General features: G+C 43.5%; 1 protein-coding gene across 2 annotated transcripts in view; it reads left to right on the plus strand.

Moving 5' to 3' along the window:
- The window catches only part of PRR5 (proline rich 5), a 45969-nt gene that overhangs the window by 12096 nt on the left and 15212 nt on the right, over positions 1 to 18661 (plus strand). Inside the window, exons 3-4 of one of the 2 annotated variants that reach the window (XM_010715288.3) lie at positions 5655 to 5914; positions 15529 to 15609. In XM_010715288.3, coding sequence (XP_010713590.1) covers positions 5784 to 5914; positions 15529 to 15609 — 212 coding nt within the window. In that variant the 5' untranslated portion in view covers positions 5655 to 5783. The remainder of the gene's footprint in view (positions 1 to 5654; positions 5915 to 15528; positions 15610 to 18661) is intronic. The other variant, XM_010715298.3, reaches the window with a different exon arrangement.

An 18661-nucleotide genomic window follows, 5' to 3' on the forward strand; every position in this document is an offset into this window, starting at 1 on the left:
GGTGTAGTGGGCCTATTCCTATTCCAATTGTCTCCTAATTCAAATCTCCTGAAGGACTAGGATAAAAGATGTAGCTATCTTCTGTATTTTAAGAACTGATTATGTTGTTGTGCTTAGTAAACTGAAAAATTCTACTGTTAAAGGGGAAGAGATTTCGTGGATGCTTTAAGTAAAGGTGTTTATCTAAGTATTGCTAGATTCATGAGCTAGCTGAAGACTCATTTGCAAGGACTCTGTTAGTAGCACCATTTCAGTCTCCCTTTTTTTTTCCTGTCTGTATTAAAACTTTTCCTGAAGAGTTAGCTAACCAAGAAAGCAGGAACCATGACAAATGATGATGGAGAAACAGGAAGGGAAAAAAGTAGGCACAGTCAATGAGCAAGTTAAGAAATGTCCAGTAGATGTGGGAGGACATGGATGTTTGCTGTAGTTCAGATGATCCTTTGCTTACAATGCAGGTCTCTGTTTCTGCTAAGAAATTCTCCTAAGATCATTCTAGCTGCTCAAACTGTGAAGGGAATGCTTAGGAAGCTGGCCTGATCTGCTGTGGTTTGTAGTGATTATGGTTGTCCTTAGCTGCAGTAAGCTGATGTATCTCCAAGGCAGGCGGTGACTGTGGGTAGGGTCTGAAGTTCTGTAGGATGAACTGTGCTTGGAGGTGTTGCTGCAGAAGTGGCAAAGGGGACAGGTCACTCCTTTCTAGCAGAATCCAGAAAGGTTCTTCCTTCTCCTGCTTGCTTAGGAAAGAGATACTGTTGTCCAGCATTTCTTCTTTCTATCGGTGTAAAATACAAAGAAACCTTGGTGTGTGCATGCCCCGTGTACAGCTGATGTAGCAGAAATGCCAGCACTCTCTGATAGGCGGCATGGGTGGTCGCAGCAGTTCAGGAGGGCACAGGAAGTGTTTCAGAGGCTTAGGGGGCCCAGTAAGGCCAAGTGTGCCCTATAAATTGGTGCTTGGCTGTGATGAGGATAGAGATAAAAGAAACAGCCAGCAAAGCTGAGGATGTCCTATGACCAGTCTCAAAAATGCCAGGGAGAAACTTCCCTTGAGAGTTCCTTTATCTCCAGAGGCTGCAAAATGAGTGGGATGGAGGGAGTGGGATGTAAATAGACCCTATGTGGTTTTATACTATCTTTATTCTCTTTATTCTTTGTTTTCTGATGATAAAGGAGCTTTATGTGGCTAGTGTAGCAAAGGAACTGATGAGTCATAAGGTTCGTTTTCCCTTCCACTCTTCATGCTTTTCCTGACAGCCTCATCTCCCTCTGCCCTTCCGTGCTGTGCCTTTAAGAAGAGTGTTTTTTCCAAAGACTAATTCCTGAGCTTTGGCATGTGCTTAGGCATGCCCCAAGTTTTGTGGTGTGCTTTATGAAAAGCTGCAATGGGGAGCTTTTTAACTCCTTGCTGCCATAGGTGTGCTTTTCCTCTTTGTTTGCAGAGCATGCACTGTTCAGCATTTCTGTAAAGATTTCTGTTCTCTTCCCCAAAAGAGAAGGGGAGATATATATATATATTTTTTTTTCCTCCAGTTAAAATTTGTATTTATTCAGTTGCTTTTTACATGCCAAGGCTGTGCTGAATAAAGCTGACATGGCAGATTCTCTTCCTCGTTATGTCCCCACGCTTGCACCATTGCTTCTGCAGTGCTAACCTGTCAGCAGAACAGCTGACCTACAGTGGTCACAGCATTGGCAGCTTTATTAAGGATTTCATATATTGTGAATTTCCTAGTGTCCCTGCTCATGAACATTATTTTTTGTTTTCTTTCCCATCTCATCCCAGTCCATAGGAAACTTGTAAGAAGCCAGCAAGATTGTACTGTAGAGACTGGTATAATGTTAAGTAAATACAATGTAGTTTTTTTTTTTCTTTTTTTTTAGGCAAATCTCATTTTTTGAAACTCTTTTGGGGAGGTCTGCCTGGAATTTTGCTGACAGTTTCAAGGGGCAGCAGTGCTATTTTCAGCCCCAGCACCCAAAGAATTAGTGTAGGCGTTACAGACACATCAGCAGTAACTGCAGAGTTATGCTGGGTCATTATACATAGACAATATATATTGGTGTCCCTGTGTGTTGTTTGAGGCCTGCAAGCAGTTCCAGTCAAGCAGTGTTGTTGCCCTGCAGGATGCCTGACTTCATCTCAGGCTCTGTGGAGACTGAGGGATGTACCACAGTCACCCATGGGATGTGGGACCCCATATGAAAGAAAGCAGTTCTGAGTAGAGACAGGCCTTGTTTGATGGGGAGATGCTGGGGGGAAGGGTGGGAGCAGGTGCTGGCGCTGGATCTTCCTGCTACACTTAGGTAGCTGTGGGGCTTTGTTGAAATCACTTAACCTTTGAGCTGCAAGCTTCTTGCAAGTAAAATGGCATTAGCACAGTGTACCGTGTACAGAGATTAACCAAATTAATGGAATAGTGCTTTAGAGCCTCGGCTCTACAAGTGTGCTGAGCCAAGTTATTCTGTTTAAGAAGCTTGTTACTGGGCCCATAGAGGGCCTCTGGCTGCCAGCCTCTCCCTCCCAGCCACCCTGGTCAGGGCTTTCAGCCCTCTTGGGGGCCAATAGTGAGTGCTCTCTGCCATTCATCCCCTCAGTCACTGGGCTGTGATTACTTCACAAGTGACTCCAGAGGAGTGGTTGCCTACAGGCTCCATTGAAGAGTTCCATCCTACATCAGACTCTGGCCACCCTGGCCCTGCAGCATCCCCTGGGAAATGCGCTGGAACAAGCACTTCAAGCCCCATGCTCCCTTGGCATCTCTGCTGCCTGCTCTCTGGGTGGCCCTGCAGTTCACTTCACCTTTTTCCTCTTCACTGGGAATACCAAAGTGCAAAGAGCTTAGTACCCCAGAGTTCTTCAGGCTGAATTAATGAATGCCATGAAATCCAAGGTGTGCCAGGACGTACAGCAAAATGTAAATGTGAAGTAGTGCTCTGTAATTATGGGCGAGGTAACCCTTGTTGAGGGTGATTAATTTTATCATAAGTCAACATTTGATCAGGAGGAGTCATAGGAAGGAGCAGGAAGCATAGACCAAGCTTGCCCTCTGCTCCCTCTGTCAGAAATGTTTCAGGAGACTGGAATGCTGCTTTTCCCTTGTGCTGTGTGCTTGTTAGATGCTGAGTCCAGTGCTGCCTAAGGATGGGGTGGCATGAAAATAGTCCGACTGCTGTGTATGTTTCAACATACAGAGGGAAAAAGACTTTTTTCTTATAGGACAAGGGGGAATGGTTTTAAACTAAGACAAAGGAGCTTTAGGTTAGATATTAGGAGGAAGTTTTTCACACAGAGGGTGGTGACACACTGGAACAGGTTGCCCAAGGAGGTTGTGGATGCCCCCTCCCTAGAGGCATTCAAGGCCAGACTGGATGTGGCTCTGGGCAGCCTGGTCTGGTGGTTGGCAACCCTGCACATAGCAGGGGGGTTGAAACTAGATGGTCTTTGAGGTCCTTTTTAGCCCAGGCCATTCTGTAATTCTATGATGATTCTATGATTTTTCTTCTCTAGGGACTTCGTGCTTTATGAGGAAGCCAAGCACTGCTCTTTGCAGCGCTGGCTGGCACATCCAGCACAACAGCTCTTTGGATTTAGTCAATTTAGGAAATGGAGGATTTCGAGAGGAAAAAAAGGCAGATGAAATATTATTATGTAGCTGCTGGCGTGCTGGCATCATTAGGGTGCAGCACACAAAATCTTCAGTATTGCCAAGGAAACAAAGAGTTAAAAAAATGCAGAGGTTTAATTCAGGATAATAACATTTGCAAGGCCTGTCAAATTGACAGCACGTGAGCAGCACAAAAGCAACCAAGCTAGGTGGAAAATGAAATTAGATGGAATCCTATTGCCAGAGGTTTGTCTAACTAGTTGTGTCCCTTAAAGGGGTAGGTGCACTTTTATCAGAAGCTTCACCTTCAGGCTGAGTCATGCTCCGCTGCTCTCTCTGGCTGTATTGTCCACAGAAATTGGGTGCCCTTCATCCTCTCTGAACAAAGCACTGTTCTGCTGTGTCTACTTTTGGTGGCTGATTTGTCTCATTCCTCAGAATACAGCAGTGTATTGTTGTGTTTGTTTCCCTCAGTGGCTGTGTACACAGTAGATTGTTGTTTGTTTGTCTGAGGGATTCACACATCTGGAAGAGACCAGGAATAGCAGTGCCTTTGTCCATAAGTCAGATTTGGAGCTGTAGGTCCCTTCCAAAGCGCAGTGTTACATATTGTCTGCTGCAATACTCCTTTGTGTACTCAGATTTTTGGATTGGAAAGGGCAATGAGTATTAGCGTTGACCCAAACAGTGGATACTACAACTACTACTAAAACCAGTGCAAGGTAAAAATAATTTTTTTTTTTCCTGTGAAATTCAACTACTAATTCCCACAAAGATACTACCAAGTATAAATTTGGGAAGTAAATATTGATACGCAAGAAGCTTGGCTGAGTTTTGGTGAGTAGCAAAAGGAATTAGCTATTACGGAGATATTTCAATAACTGATGCAGAGAGGGCAGATCTCATGGTTAAGAAAACAAATCAGTTCTCCTGTAATATCATCCTTGAGATACTGTTTGAGCACAAAAAAATCTACTTGTAGCCTGGATCTAGACAGTAAGTTATCACAGATGAAAGTAAAAGAGGAGAAGACAAGTCCTTCTGTACTGCAGCCCCCTTCTCTGCTAGGCTGCTCTGCAGGGAGCCCTCGCAGCTCTCACCTTTGCAGTGACAGGAGTGGTCTTTGCACTGCAGCTCACTCTTGTTGCACTCTGCTTACTTTCTGAGGGAGCTGTCGCGATCCTGTTGGCTCCTTCCCCACTAGGTAGCGAGGCTGTCCTAGGCACAGAGCAGAACCTGGAGTGAGCAGCAACAAACTGAGGGTGGTGGGATCTTGTGGCAGCACAGCCTCAGCCCCAGTGCTTCGAGAGATTTCTCCTTTGAACATAAGACACCTGGGGCTTCTAAAGGAGCCTGCTATGCCCCAAGTCATGCAGTTGCTACATTATTCTATGAAGAGACAGAAAGACCAGGTATCAGACTCACCAAAAACTCCTAAAAAGGGCAAAACCACACTTCCAGTTTCCGTCCTGCAGCTGTTCTGTTTGTGACTGCTCTTGGTGCCACAGTACTGTGTGTATGTCTGGACGAGTGAGGCAGTGAGAACACATGAGTGCAGTGTTGTAACATGGCAGGGCACAGGCAGTTATGAAACTTTCCAATAAACTCGCAGCGCATCAGTATTGGTTGCTTGGGTGTTGTTTTTTTTACTTTTTTTTTTTTCTTTGTGTGTGTGTGTGTGTGTGTGTGTGTGTGTGTGTCTGTTGCCCTCCAGTTTCATTTCCATCACGATCGCAGAGAGGCGGGCTGAGCAAGTCTGGCAGGGCTGGGCCCCAGGGGAACGCAGGTCCTGGGGCAGGTGGAGCGCCCCAGGGCTCTGGGCCTTGGCTCTGGGGTGGGAGCAGCCCTGTGCTGGAGGCTGCAGGCTATAGGGGCCCCTTCAAAGTGCTTAAGCCGCAGCCGGGAGCTCGGCTTTTGTTTTTTAAAAGGACTGGAGAAATTATTAACCACAATTCATGACGTCAGAGTTGATCTGATTAAAGGTTTGTTTTCTTGCTGGCAGAGGTGTGCTCCGTAGAGACTGGTTCTCTCTTCTTTTTTTTTAAGTTTCTTTTTTGAACAGCAAACGGAGGGAACTGCTCGCATTGCTGCTGCTGCTGCTGCTCCAGCTGCGCGTGTGTGTGTGTAAACAGGATGGTGTATCTGTAGCTGCCACGCACAAACACACATTTGACCATGAGGACTCTTCGCAGGTTGAAGTTCATGAGTTCGCCCAGCCTCAGTGATCTGGGCAAGAGAGAGCAGGCAGCCTTGGATGAGCGGGGGACCCAGCAGCGACGGGCCTGCTCCAACGCTACCTGGAACAGGTAAGCTCTTCCACCATGTCCTGCCCCCCCCGGGCTGCCTCTGCCAAGGCACAGGCAGCCTGAGTTGCTGGCACCCTGAATGGGTGAGAGCGAGCTGGGCTCTGTCTTGATGCATTCCATGGATATGCGCTCCAGTGAAAGGCCAGAGTAGCTTGTATTCACTTTGCTGTTAGACTTTCTCTGCAGGCTGATAGCAAGCGGTGCTTCCTGCAGATGGCTCAGCTCCTCTGTTGTGACAGGCAAGGACTCGTTGCAAAAGATCTGGCTGCATTTAGGTCCTTGAGTCCATCTGGATATTCTCATTCAAAGTGGATTTGGTTTATTTTACTCAAAATTAATTTATATACAATTAAGAGAATTCTTATATATATACGTTCATATATATATAAACGATTGTATGTATACATTATATATAAAAATATATTTACAATTATTAAAATTCATACATATGTTATTTTTATTCACATGACTGTACTGCTGATGGTTGATGCAGATTTGCTGAAATACTCAATTTATTCACTTCAGTGCAAAAAGTTGTTTGTGTTTGTTTCTGTTTGCATGTGTGTTTATCCGCGTGCATTTTGGGCAAGGAAAAACAGTCCTTGGTTGTGTTCTTATACATTTGAATTTTATTACTGTTCGGTTAAAAAAAAAAAAATTGCAAACATTTGATCATGAATGAGCCACTGAGCACAGAGATTCAATGAATAAAGAATGAAGTGAAAGATGAGTCTAAGCCTCTGAGTCCTGAGGACTGTGTCACTGCATGGAAAGTTTCACTCATGTTTTATAATTGTCTGGAGGTCACAGGAAGAAAAATATTGGAGAACTATAGACACATTTTTAAAGGTATTTCAGTTTTAAGCAATTATAATAAGATTTTAAAATATCACATCTCTCATCCCTCTCACCCACTGCTGTGTGTTCATACTCGGATTATGCATTGACTGCTGTCAGCAGCACAGTGAGCACTGAAACTGTACTGGTGATAGAAGAGGCTGGGTACCTGCTCAGAAAAACGTGCTGTTTGAATGTCGCAGAGATGCTTCCCGTGTCCTGATGGTGGTGGTACTCGGGGAGGAGTCAGCAGGGAGGGGAGGTGCTGCTTGGTGTGAGCAGAGGTGTCTGTGAGCAGCTGTGCCACTACTCTGTGTGAACCCTGCCCAGCCTTGCTTTCTGCTGGGGCTGCCTTTCTCCATGCACTGGTGGCTGTGCCATGTGTCCCCACGGTTTGGTGGCATGAGACTTGAGACACCTGGTGCTGCCCTGCAAACCAAGCAGGCATCACCATGTCTGCACCAGCAGCTCCCTGGAGCTGCGACAAGTGGTGCAGATGGTGAGCGGGTTGTGCTGCAGGGATGAAGGGAAAAGCCTTTATTTCTGATGCAATAGCACACCCCAACAAAGAGTACATGAACAAATTGCCTGTGCTGCTGTGTTCTGTGCAGTACTGAGTGTGAGATCTTGCTGATCAAGGAAGTCAGGACACACCAGAAGAGTTTGCCCCTCTCACCAGTCCTGGCTGTGCTATATTTAAATGCATTGTCAGTTCTTGTTTCTTGGGAACAGCTTTGTCTGGGCGTGCCGTGCGGGTATCTGCTTTGGAGAGAGGTGGTGTACCCAGTGCATCAAAATGGGTTTAGGGAGAGGGAAAGCACAGTCTCATGGCAGGCTGTGCCATGCACGGGGCTGGAGGTGTTGTGCTTTGAGGTGGAGCAAGTCCAAGCTGCAGTCACAGTGGTGAGACTTTCTGTGGACTACTGCTTAGTCACAGTGGGCCATCTCTGCCACGGACCTGCAGCCCCTCTTCTGCCATCAGGCTTTGTGTCACTGCGGTATGGCTGCCCAGAGACATCCCTTCTGCTCCTCAGCCCAGAGACTGCTGCCTTCTGAGGCCTAATGACAGAGCTTGCAAGGGGAAACGCAGTGCCTGTTGTGGAAAAGGACAATTTCTTCCTCCCTAATACCTTTCCATCGTCTCCAAACAGAAGTGCTGTAAAAATTCTTGGCACTGCTAGATCAAGAGAAATTGGTGATGAGCTGCAAATCAGGCTTTATATCACAGCTTCTTCCAAACTTGCGTTTCCACAAACCACAGAAGATCAGTGCATCAGCTCACAGGTTGCATGTTAACTAGCAACCCGCAGCAACATAGTGGAACAATGCAGTTTCATTACAGCTCACAGAATTTGCATTGGATTAAAATAGCTTAGATTTTTTCACTAGAATTGTCTTCAATTCCTTCCCCCACTCCCCGCCCTCTTCTGCTTCAGGCAAAAACTGAGGGCTGAGTGCTGACTAAACCAATCGGACCAAGAAACCCAGGGTTTGTAATCCTGAGCTTGCTGCTGGGGCAAATAAAATTCAGAAAGTTTTTCTTTCTCAGCAAGCCAGTACAGACTGCCCAGATAGGGCTGATGCTGCCCAGGCTCTGCTGTGGATAAATCTCCAGTGGAAGGTGTTTCTGTCCTCTTGCTGTGTGAAAATGGGGAAGCTAAGGGGAATGTGAAAGAATAGGTAGTGATGGAAAGGCAAAAAGCACAAAGATGAGATGCTTGTTATGGCAGTGATGCCAGCAGTAAAGCCAAGCAGACATGCAGAATCAGAGTTTTATGGTTTGGGGTAATTTTTATAGGGTTGTAATGTGTGCAATAACTTCTTGTAAAGTAATTTTTACAGTCACAGGAACCGTATTTCATCTCCTAATTAAACATGAATGGTTTTTTTTTCTTCAGATCACAGTGAGGCTTCTCTAGTGGAGAAAACATTCCAGACCTATTCCATATTCAATAGATATAGTATGTATGGTAATAGATGCATTCCGTATGTATCTACTACTTCTACTGGGAAAACTTCCTTCTCCCAGTATTTAGTATTTATTTAAAAATATTGTGAAATATTCATGCCTGTGTGAGGACTGGCTTCCTTTTCCTGTCTCTTCAGTGGGAGTCCTCTGGAGAGCACGTGCTTACATGGGTGAGAGCCAGAGGCAAGCTGCAGGGTGGGGAAAGGGGCAGGGGACTTCCCACTTGGCCACACCACCACCACACCAGTGCAGCATGCCAAGCCTTGACTACTGCTCTAGGAACTGGTGGTGGGAGCTGCATCCCAGAGCTCTCCAGACTCATCTGTACTTGTCTGAATGCAGATATGATCGCAAGAGTTTCCATAATCTTATGCTCCATAAAATATGAAATCTTGGTACACCTCAGGGAAGTCGCTTCACCTGTCTTTCTCAACTTTTTCATAAGTCAAAATAGTATTTAGAAGTTGCTAAAGTTGGGGAACTAATGTCTCCAAAACTCTTTGAAGACAGTTTCGCAGACCAGCTTACTTTCAGTTGTATGATCCAGTGCATAATTACAGCCTATCCCACTTTGCAGATTGCTTTACCTTGGCTAGAAATTTGAGAAACATCAGTTTCTCAAGAACTCAGAACTAGCAGCTGCAATGTTACTTTGACAAGGACAAAGCCTGTGGAGTTCCAACTGGACTGAAGCTGTTCCGAAAGTGGGATTGTCCAGGTTGAATTAAGCTAATTCAGAAAAATGAGTCTATCTTCTGGAGCAGGGTTGTCCTCAAGGAGTTTTATCAGGTTCATTATTGCAAATTAGCTATTTGAAATACTGTCCAAAGGAAAAGGAGCCCTCAGTCATTTATTCCCTTTCAAAAACATTGCCATTTAACTCTTCGGTGCTAGCAGAGAGTGATTATTTATGTGATATTGTTTATATTCATCAATTTCACCTAAAGAAATTTGCAAACCCTGAATAAAAAATACAGTGATATTTTCACACATGCTGCTTGCATATGACGGTAATGACTGCTTTAGAGAACAAAAATCACCTGCGTGCTTTGCACAAGGAAAATGTTGGGCCATACCACATGCTTTGCCAGGCATGGTCCCAAACTGGGGCTGATCTGGTTGGACCAAACAGGCAGTCAGGTTTTGCAGTTGTTTTCTCAGCTCTGCAGGCAAACTGCTTCTGATCTGATAGAGTCAAAGAATCACAGAATTGTAAGGGCTGGAAATCATTTAGTCCACCCCCTCTGCTAAAACAGGTTCTGTACAGCAGGTTACATAGGAAAGTATCCAGGAGAGTTTTGAGTATCTCCAGAGAAAGAGACTCTGTGACCGCTCTGAGAAGTGTGCTCTGTCACTCTCAAAGAAATTTTTCCTCATGTTCAGATGGAACTTCCTGTGTTCCAGTTTGTGTCCATTGCCCTTTATTCTCTTGCTGGGCATCGCTAAATAGAGCCTGGCGCATCCATTTGACTCCCACACTTTAGATATTTATAAATATTGGTAAGATCTCAGTCTCGTCCAGACTGAACAGTCTCAGGGCTGTTCAGCCTGGAGATGCTCCAGACTTTTAGTGTTCTTTGTGACCCTCTGTGGGACTCTCTCTCAAAATTCCCTGTCTTTGTTGAACTGAGGAGCCCAAACCTGGACACAGCATTTCAGATGTAGCCTCACCAGGGTAGAGTAGATTACCTCCCTTGACCTGCCGGTCACACTCTTTTTAATGCATATTAGGATACCATTGGCTTTCTTAGCCACAAGTGCACACTGCTGACTCATGGTCAACCTGTTGTCCACCAGCACACCCAGGTCCTTCTCTGCAGAGCTTCTTTCCAGCAGGTCTGTTCTTATCCTATTATGATGCATGCAGTTACTCCTCCCGAGGTTTAGACTCTACACTTGCTCGTGTTGAACCTCACCAAATTCCTCTGCACCCAATTCTCCAGCCTGTCCTGGTCTCATTGAATGGCAGTACAGCCTTCTAGTGTGTCTGCCACTCATTCCAGATTCATAATCAACAAACCTGCGGAGTGTGCACTCTATCCCTTCATCCAGGTCACTGATGAAGACATTGAAGACCAGGCCCAGTACCGACTCCTGGTTGCCACTGCTTGCCACAGGCCTCCAAACAGACTGCACTCCTTATTTCAACCGTTTGAGCTATGTTGGTTAGCTTGTTCTCAGTCCACTTCACTGTCCACTCATCTATCTCACACTTCTGAAGTTTATTTATGAGGTTGTTATGGGAGACAGAAAACAGTGTTTTGATCACTACAGTTCTTCCTTTTTGGAGTCTTAAAAATGGCAGGGGTATTTAGGGCTGTACAGCAGTGGGGCAGAAGGCAGTGGTGTTTGGGTGCTCAGCTAGTGACTCAAGTGAAGTGTTTGTGTTGGTGGTGATAGTGAGGTGCATTGGCAGGGGCTTTCTATCAGGTAAAAGTCAGAAAAATAAGCCCCACCCTCCCTGCCTTGGCACTTGTTGGGAGTGTCAATGGTGAGTGTCAAACTCAGTGCTTTACACAAAGGGATTGACATTTTCTGTATCCCTCCATGCTCATGTAAACAGTGGGGAAGCAGGGCTGTGTGCTGCAGCTGTAGTTCGGCCACTGCTGCCTTCTCTGCAGGGTCAGGCAACTCTGGAATGAGTGATCTCTCCAAGGAGCTGAAATTTCTTAGTGTTCTGGGTTGATTTTTGCTGCTGTGAGAGCCTTCACAACTGTAGTTACCTTTTGGCAATCAGCTGTAATTTGTGGCAACTACTGGAGTGACCTAGCATTTTGTCTTAATTCTAAAGGCAAAAAAAGAACATTATCAAAACGTTTTTTGTCGTTCTTACTTTCTTCTTTTCAAGACTGAAATACTGCACAAAACTGACAACTCTACAAAGCTCTAAAGTTTTTGTAGACTTTCATTTTCTACTCAACAGTGATCTCCACAGTTGTCTCATCGAAATTGCCACTCCGGGGCTCAGCCTACTGTGGGTACTTACCTCTTCCCTGCCCACCCACTGGCCCATGTCTCCTCCCAGGTTTTCTCCTGCTCCACTGCTGGTTTCTCAAAATGATTTCTTCTTGTGGATACCAGCCATCATCTTCACGCCAAGAATGGCCCATGGCTTGTGTTTGTATGGAAAGATATTTGCAAAATGTGTCTTAGTGCATGGACATTAATCCATATTAAATAGCACATGTTAAATAACACAGCCACAGCAGTTTGCCCCAAGTGCTGCTAGTTGAGGAGCTGGCATATGAATTAATACTCTACTCTCAAAAAGTGCAATAATCCCATAACCCCGAGATTTGTGTTCTTTTGCAATATGGAGGCATGTTTCAGATGCTTACTGCTCGGGTGCACAGAGCCTTCCAGTCCCCTTCTCTACCAGAAGATACTGATGGGGTTCTGCTAGAAACTACTCATTTCCTTCAACAGGAGAAAGCACAGTAATGCAGGACCAGGAGGAGTTATGTGGAAAATGTGTCTATTGGTACAGTACAACAAAGCAGAAACATTCATTAACCCTGGACTTAAAATCACATGGGGTCTTGTCTTGATTAGAGATTACAGCCTTATTTGTTACCAAGTGTGGGTACCTCAGGAACAGACCCACTTTTGGTTTCTTTTCAGCTCTGTTTTGTCTTCTGTGCTGCTTTCTTCTTTACCTTGAGCACACATTTACAGGCACAGCAGCTCCAGGGAAGGTGTTCACAGTAATATCAGTGCATGAGTACACCCATTATTAACTTTCATGATGTAAAGAAGGCAGTTTACAAAGCACTTCCAATTTAGCATAACCATTAAAATGTAAGTTTAATTATGTACACCATGACTTAAACCTCAGTGGAGGTTGGTTGCAGGCACAAGTGATCCACCCACCTCAAGCATCTTGCAGAACTCTTGTGTGTAAGCAGCAGCTCAGGCTTTCTTTTCACCAAAAGGTTGTACTGATCTGACTAAACCCTTTTAAGCAATCATTCATTAAAGAAACCATAGCATTACTTTAAGCACAGTTGGATTTGCTGTTTTTTTTCATTAGCTTACGTTTACTAAGAGGATTTATGCTAGCTTTTTATTACTCTGACACCAATTTACGCCATCAGTAGCATTCCTATTTTTCTGACTCCTCTGTATTCTGCTGAGCAAACGTTGAGTGGCAGACCATAGTGGTGTGACTGTAACTGCATCCCTGCATCCTGTATGAATGCACTGCTGGCTGAGATGGGAAGGCAGGGCCAAGACTTGTCCTGTGGGTTAGACAGCCATCCCTCACTTTAAGGAGGATCCCAGGCAGATGGAAATGTCATCAGTAGGATGTTTATAGGTGCTTGCAACTCATAGTTCTCATTGAAAAACCTTGTTCTGTGTTATTTCTTTGAGGGATTATGATAGACCTGCTAGGCTGGAAAGAGAAAACCTCCCCCTCATTTAGAAAAGACAGAAAGCGAGAGCATACTGGCTTCTAGGAGAGAGGTTTAGTCATTCCTCTCCGCAGAAGGATGGAAGGAACACTGCAAAGTTCATTTCCGAATCAGAAGAGCATGTAAAGACTGCTTGTTTTATTCACTACATTAATCGTACTTCACATATTACTCATAATATTAAAATACCCAAGTCACCTTGCTGTATACTGGAGACGTTTAGCTGCCAATTTTCAAATAGTCGTAAATGCAATGTGATTGCTTGAGCCAGCCAAAATAAACTGGGTTAGATTATCATGTATGTCTACATGTATGTCTACATGTATGTCTGTGTCTGTGCTCCTAAGTGCCTGGGGGAAAGGGTGACCACTGCATGTGTGGGAGTGCTTAGCACCAAGAGAGAGAAGGCGATAGCAATTCCTATTTGGATCTGCGTGTGCCTTTCTTCCCAGTGTGTCATATCCTTCAGCTGCCACTTTTAATGTCCTTTACTCACAGATGAATGCAACTGAGCTTCTCTTTGCTGTTTGATGTTGTTGGGTCTGCAGTTCTATCTGCCAGCTCACTTCTCTGCTTCCAGCAAGTATTACAAGGGCTTTGTTTTGCTGTGGACCTGAGGAGATTTGATGTGGGTCCCCGCGATTCCCACACAGCCTCTGCATGTTATTCTAAGCAGCAAATACCAAGCTTTGCTGTGACAGTGCAGTGATCCCTTGGCCTTGCAGGATGTTGTTGAATGCACCTGGAAATCCTCCTGAGATCATCTGCCAGCGGGAATCAGGTTGTCTCAGGAGACCTTATGAGCAGAACTAACTTCAGCTCTTTGTCACTAGATAGGGCAATCCCAAATCCTCATAGCTCCTGGCTGGACAAATCTGTGTGCCTGTCAAGTAAAGGCTGAACTCAGCCTTAGTAGGGTTGCTTGAAGGTGGTCCTTCCTTCCCAGCTGAAACCTAAAAGCTCTTAGTATTTTGAGGATTTTAGCTCCATGCTTAAATGTGGCAAAAATCACCAAGAATCTACAAGTGTGGGGATTAGCTAACGGATGGGAAGATTGTATCAGTCTTCTTTTCTTTAGGAATCAAAGATGAAGTGCTGTTAAACTGTAAAAGATGGAGTTGGGATGGGGAAGGAAGGAGACTTCTACCTTTCTTCTGCTAGTACTGGAACAGGTTTGGTCTCACCTTTCACTAGCATTTCTTTACCTTTGCCCTCAAACCTCAGCTCAGTGATTTAGACTGATGTGTCATCACCCTAAGTGCATTCTGTGTGTGTGTTTCAGGAGCATTTCAGGGCTTCATCCTGAAGCACTTGAGCTCATTTCAGTAACCTTTTTGAGGTTTGGTCTTGTTTAATGGGTCTGGTAAGCATCTCTGCCAAGCATGTGGATTGCTCGGTAAAATGTGCAACACTTTGCAGGGGTTTGTCATTCAGCATTTCAGCATTTGTGGGGATGGTGGCCATGTGCTCCACTTACAGACAGTGCTGGATATGTGGCTTTCTGTTGAGCTAGAGAATTTTGTCGTTCTCAATCATAGCTTCACTTGTGGCTGATTGCAGAAGAAAATCATTACCATTAAGAAACATCTGCTTCAGAACAGTTACATACATCAATGAAAATGAAAAGGAAGCATTGCTGTAGGACAGATGGTTAGCACGTCGTTTCATTTCTTGTTGTCTGTCTCAGAAACTTTCCACCTGTTGTTCTTTTTATGCAGCCTTGGTTTTTCTTTAGATGGAGCAAGAGCACAAATTTTTGAGAAACAGAAAACTGTGTTTTGTAATCGCTACAGTTGTAAATGTTGCCCCTTTATTGAAAATGAATGAGAGGTTGATTAAACTGCCTTAAAATTCATAATTGTGTACTGTTTCTGCCTTTTATACTTTTTAAAGAACTAATTATTTTTGAGATTCCAATAACCCTGTTCTAATAAATTGATGCTTTATTTATGAATTAAACTTCAGGTCCAGTGTCCAGACTTGATAAAAGCTGGTTTATTAGTAAAGAAATAAAGTAATCATAACTGAGATGCCAGTAATACTGGAAATGTCAAACTGATCTCATAACAAAGTTGTAAATTATCTCTGTAGTGAGCCCATAAAATGGAAGCAAAAATATGTTTAAAATTATACAGAAGTACCTAGAATATATGAGGCTAAATTTTCTGAGGTTACTGATTTCAGGTAACTATGAAAATTGTGACATGGCTTTTCAGAAATGTCATTTGTTTTCTAGAGAATAATTCATTTTAAGGCATCTGAGATATAACCAGCAGTCATCTGTTACTTTTAAGAATGGTACCGTGGTATCTGGGAAGAGATGTTTCCAGATGTTTGGAAGTGATACCTTTCTAAAATGTGATCTAGTGCTAATGACTCCTCCTGTTCTCTTTCAGTATCCACAATGGAGTAATAGCCGTGTTCCAGCGTAAGGGTCTCCCCGATCATGAACTTTACAACCTCAATGAAGGAGTCAGGTAAGTGACTCAGCTCTACTCAAGGTGTCATTAGCTGGCATGCGCAGTACGGTTTGCTAGGACTTGCAGTTGAAATCTTTTACAGGAGTATGGTGGGTTTTTTTGTGTTTTTTTTTCCCTGTAGTCATTTCAGTCAGTTCAATCCATTGAGTCTTGGTGAATAGATGTGCTGATGTGTGTCAGCACCTTGTTGTGTAGTTCCTTCTTCTACAGAGGGGAGGCTAGGTTATGGGGAGAATGGATCATTTCAGAATCTTTCTTGATATGTTGGTTTGAAAATAAGGAAGGAAAAAACAGGATCCCATCCTGAACACATAACAGTGCAGCTCTATAGCACTGCAATTATGCCATCCTTTCCACTGATGCTAAGCCGATCTCTGAAGTGCTTCCTTTTTCATGCATGGAGGATGTAAAGCCTCCAAGCGCTCAGGTGCAACAGAGCAAGGAAAGACATTGTGCCTGGGAGTCCCTTCCATCTAGCTTCTCCTTCTGTGTGAACTGAATGTGCTCTAGATGTTATAAAGCTGTCTTGTCAGCAGAGTGACCTGAGTAACACAATTTAAGGTTCCTGTTTCTCTGCCATGCTGTGCTGATACTGTTTCAATAGACTAAATATAGACCAGTGAGGCATATAATGTTGTAGGTTGCTTTTTTGTTGGTTTTTATTTTTTTTTACATAAAGAAAAGTGAGGTGAAAATCCCATCATTTTAGTCATTTAAGTTTTTGTTACAAAGAAGAATCTACCAATTCATAAGCTGATGACATGGATCTGCAGCATCTGTGATTATTTACTAAATTCTGTCTCACTGGCAAGGGCAAGTAGCACATTTCCTTTTCAAAACTTGTCCCAGTGCTTTGAAGAGTAAGCAGTGGAAAACAAGCTGCATTTACAAAAGACAGACAGCTTATTGTATTCCCTCTCTGTCTTCAGATAAATCCTCAATGACTCCCTATGACTTAATAATTATTCCTGCTCTGTCTGGGCACCACATGTGATAACATCCATAGAATATCCAGAAAATGCTGGTCCAGTAAGGATAATTGTGAGAATATCTTCAGAGAAGTCCAGGCAGATTACATTTGGCCAGTGAGCTCTCTCTTTTTTCCTCTTTCTTTGTCTTTTTAAAATTAAAATAAACTTATTCTTCAGTTATTTCTTATTTCTCTGGGGAGAAAATGACATGCAAAGAATAGATTTTCTAGGATGGCTGTCAGTTAGCATGATCCATCAATCATTTTGAGTTGGTTATTGGAATAATGGTTGATCATTACTGTAAGTGAAGCTAGGATTCTCCAGCTTCATCTGAATGACAGGAAATGGTTGTTCTGGGCTGAGATTTCCTGGTCCATTGCACTTGCCTCGGGATGCTTGTCTGGTGGTGAGGAACAGAAGAGAAAAAGGTATAATCTTGTATGGACCAATAAACGGAAGTAAAATTGCTGCTACCTGGAGAACAGCACCCGGATTTTGCATTCATTCACCTGGGTGTAAGCCTTGAACAGTGATGTTACTTGTTAATATAGCTATGTTTAATTGCAACATCTGAGGGAGCAGAATAGGCAAGCTGACTACAGACTGATTTTTTTTTCCCAGTTTGTGATGGATTATGCTGCTGCATGATGGGCCTATTTCCTTTGTTAGTGTAAGAATAATGCTGCTGTATTGTCATCTTGGCTGATCATTCAGTTTTGCTCTGTTTTGGGAGGAATAATGTCTGGTGACTCACACCTGAACTGATGGACAAAATATTATGAAATCTAGGCCAATCTAGAAAGGTGCTGTCATAAACAAGACATCAGCAGCATCACTTGTTATGTGAGTGAATGTGAGATGGGCTGCAGCATGGCTTTTGAGGCTGGTTCACATACTTGCGTCCCTGTCACAGATATTTGATTCCCAGCTTGATCAAATCAAGCTCCTAGTGAGAATCATGTTCAGGAAATTTATGACCCTCCCCTTATAGCCTGGAAAGGGAGGGCAGGTTACTCAAAAGAGCCCCAGCCTAGAGGTTGTTCCCTCTCACCTTCTACTTGGCCTGAACATCCTTCTAACTCATTGCCAAATTCCACCGTTTCTCTTATTGACTGCTTGGACTTGGTGAAGCTTCTCGTTGTGTGTCCTGCATGCAGTTCATTCACACAGAATTCTAAGATGAGAAAATAGCAAATGGACTAAGACTACAGAAAGCTCTGTCTATAGAAAAAAGCATGGTAGTGATATTTTTTAAGCCTGTTTGTGTACACGTCCAGATGTGGCCTCTTTCTTGAATCTGCACTCCTGCTAGTCTCTTCATTTTACTGCTGATCATAGTCGTTAACTTTGTGGGACCTCCTGACTACTTGAAACTCAAACCTTTCTCTTCAGTTAAATTCAGCTCAAAACAACTTTTGGTTGAGAAAGTAGCAACTTCACACATACAAAAAAAATCTGGGTTACTACTCTTGATATTTAATTCAAAATATTTTATTCTGGTTAATATTAGTATTCAGTGTAAAAATATCTGGTTCATAAATATGGCCTCAGGAATGGGACAAGTCTTTGTTTGCCTTATTGTTTTAGATGCATTTTCCCAAGAAGTACATAAATAAAATGAAACACATCACCATTACTTCCATAGAGCAAAATTTGAGTATGGAAGTGTTCGAATTTTCAATAACCTAGTAACAATAACCTTTTTCAGCATTTACTGAATGGTAAGAGAAGTTTTTGTTTTGACACTTTAATTGGAGCAGATTCTGGAATATTTTCATAGTTAAACCTTGAACACCCAATTGACTCATAGACCAAGTGTTAATATTTGAGCACGTTACACCTGTGATGTTTGTGCACCTTCATTTTGACTTAGGAATGTCACAGTGTTCAATTACCACATATCACGCATATGAGCAAATACTTGCATATAGCTTCCTAGCCTGAATACACATGTAGAGGCTTTGTACTCTGATTATTTATGCACTGGTTGCTTAATAAGTGTCAGTGGGTACAAATCAGTACAGTCTCACTGCTCTGGGTTTGGCCACTCACTTACACAGGTGCCTTTTGACACCATT

The sequence above is a fragment of the Meleagris gallopavo genome, chromosome 1 (assembly GCF_000146605.3).
Source record: "Meleagris gallopavo isolate NT-WF06-2002-E0010 breed Aviagen turkey brand Nicholas breeding stock chromosome 1, Turkey_5.1, whole genome shotgun sequence".
NCBI classification, from domain to species: domain Eukaryota; kingdom Metazoa; phylum Chordata; class Aves; order Galliformes; family Phasianidae; genus Meleagris; species Meleagris gallopavo.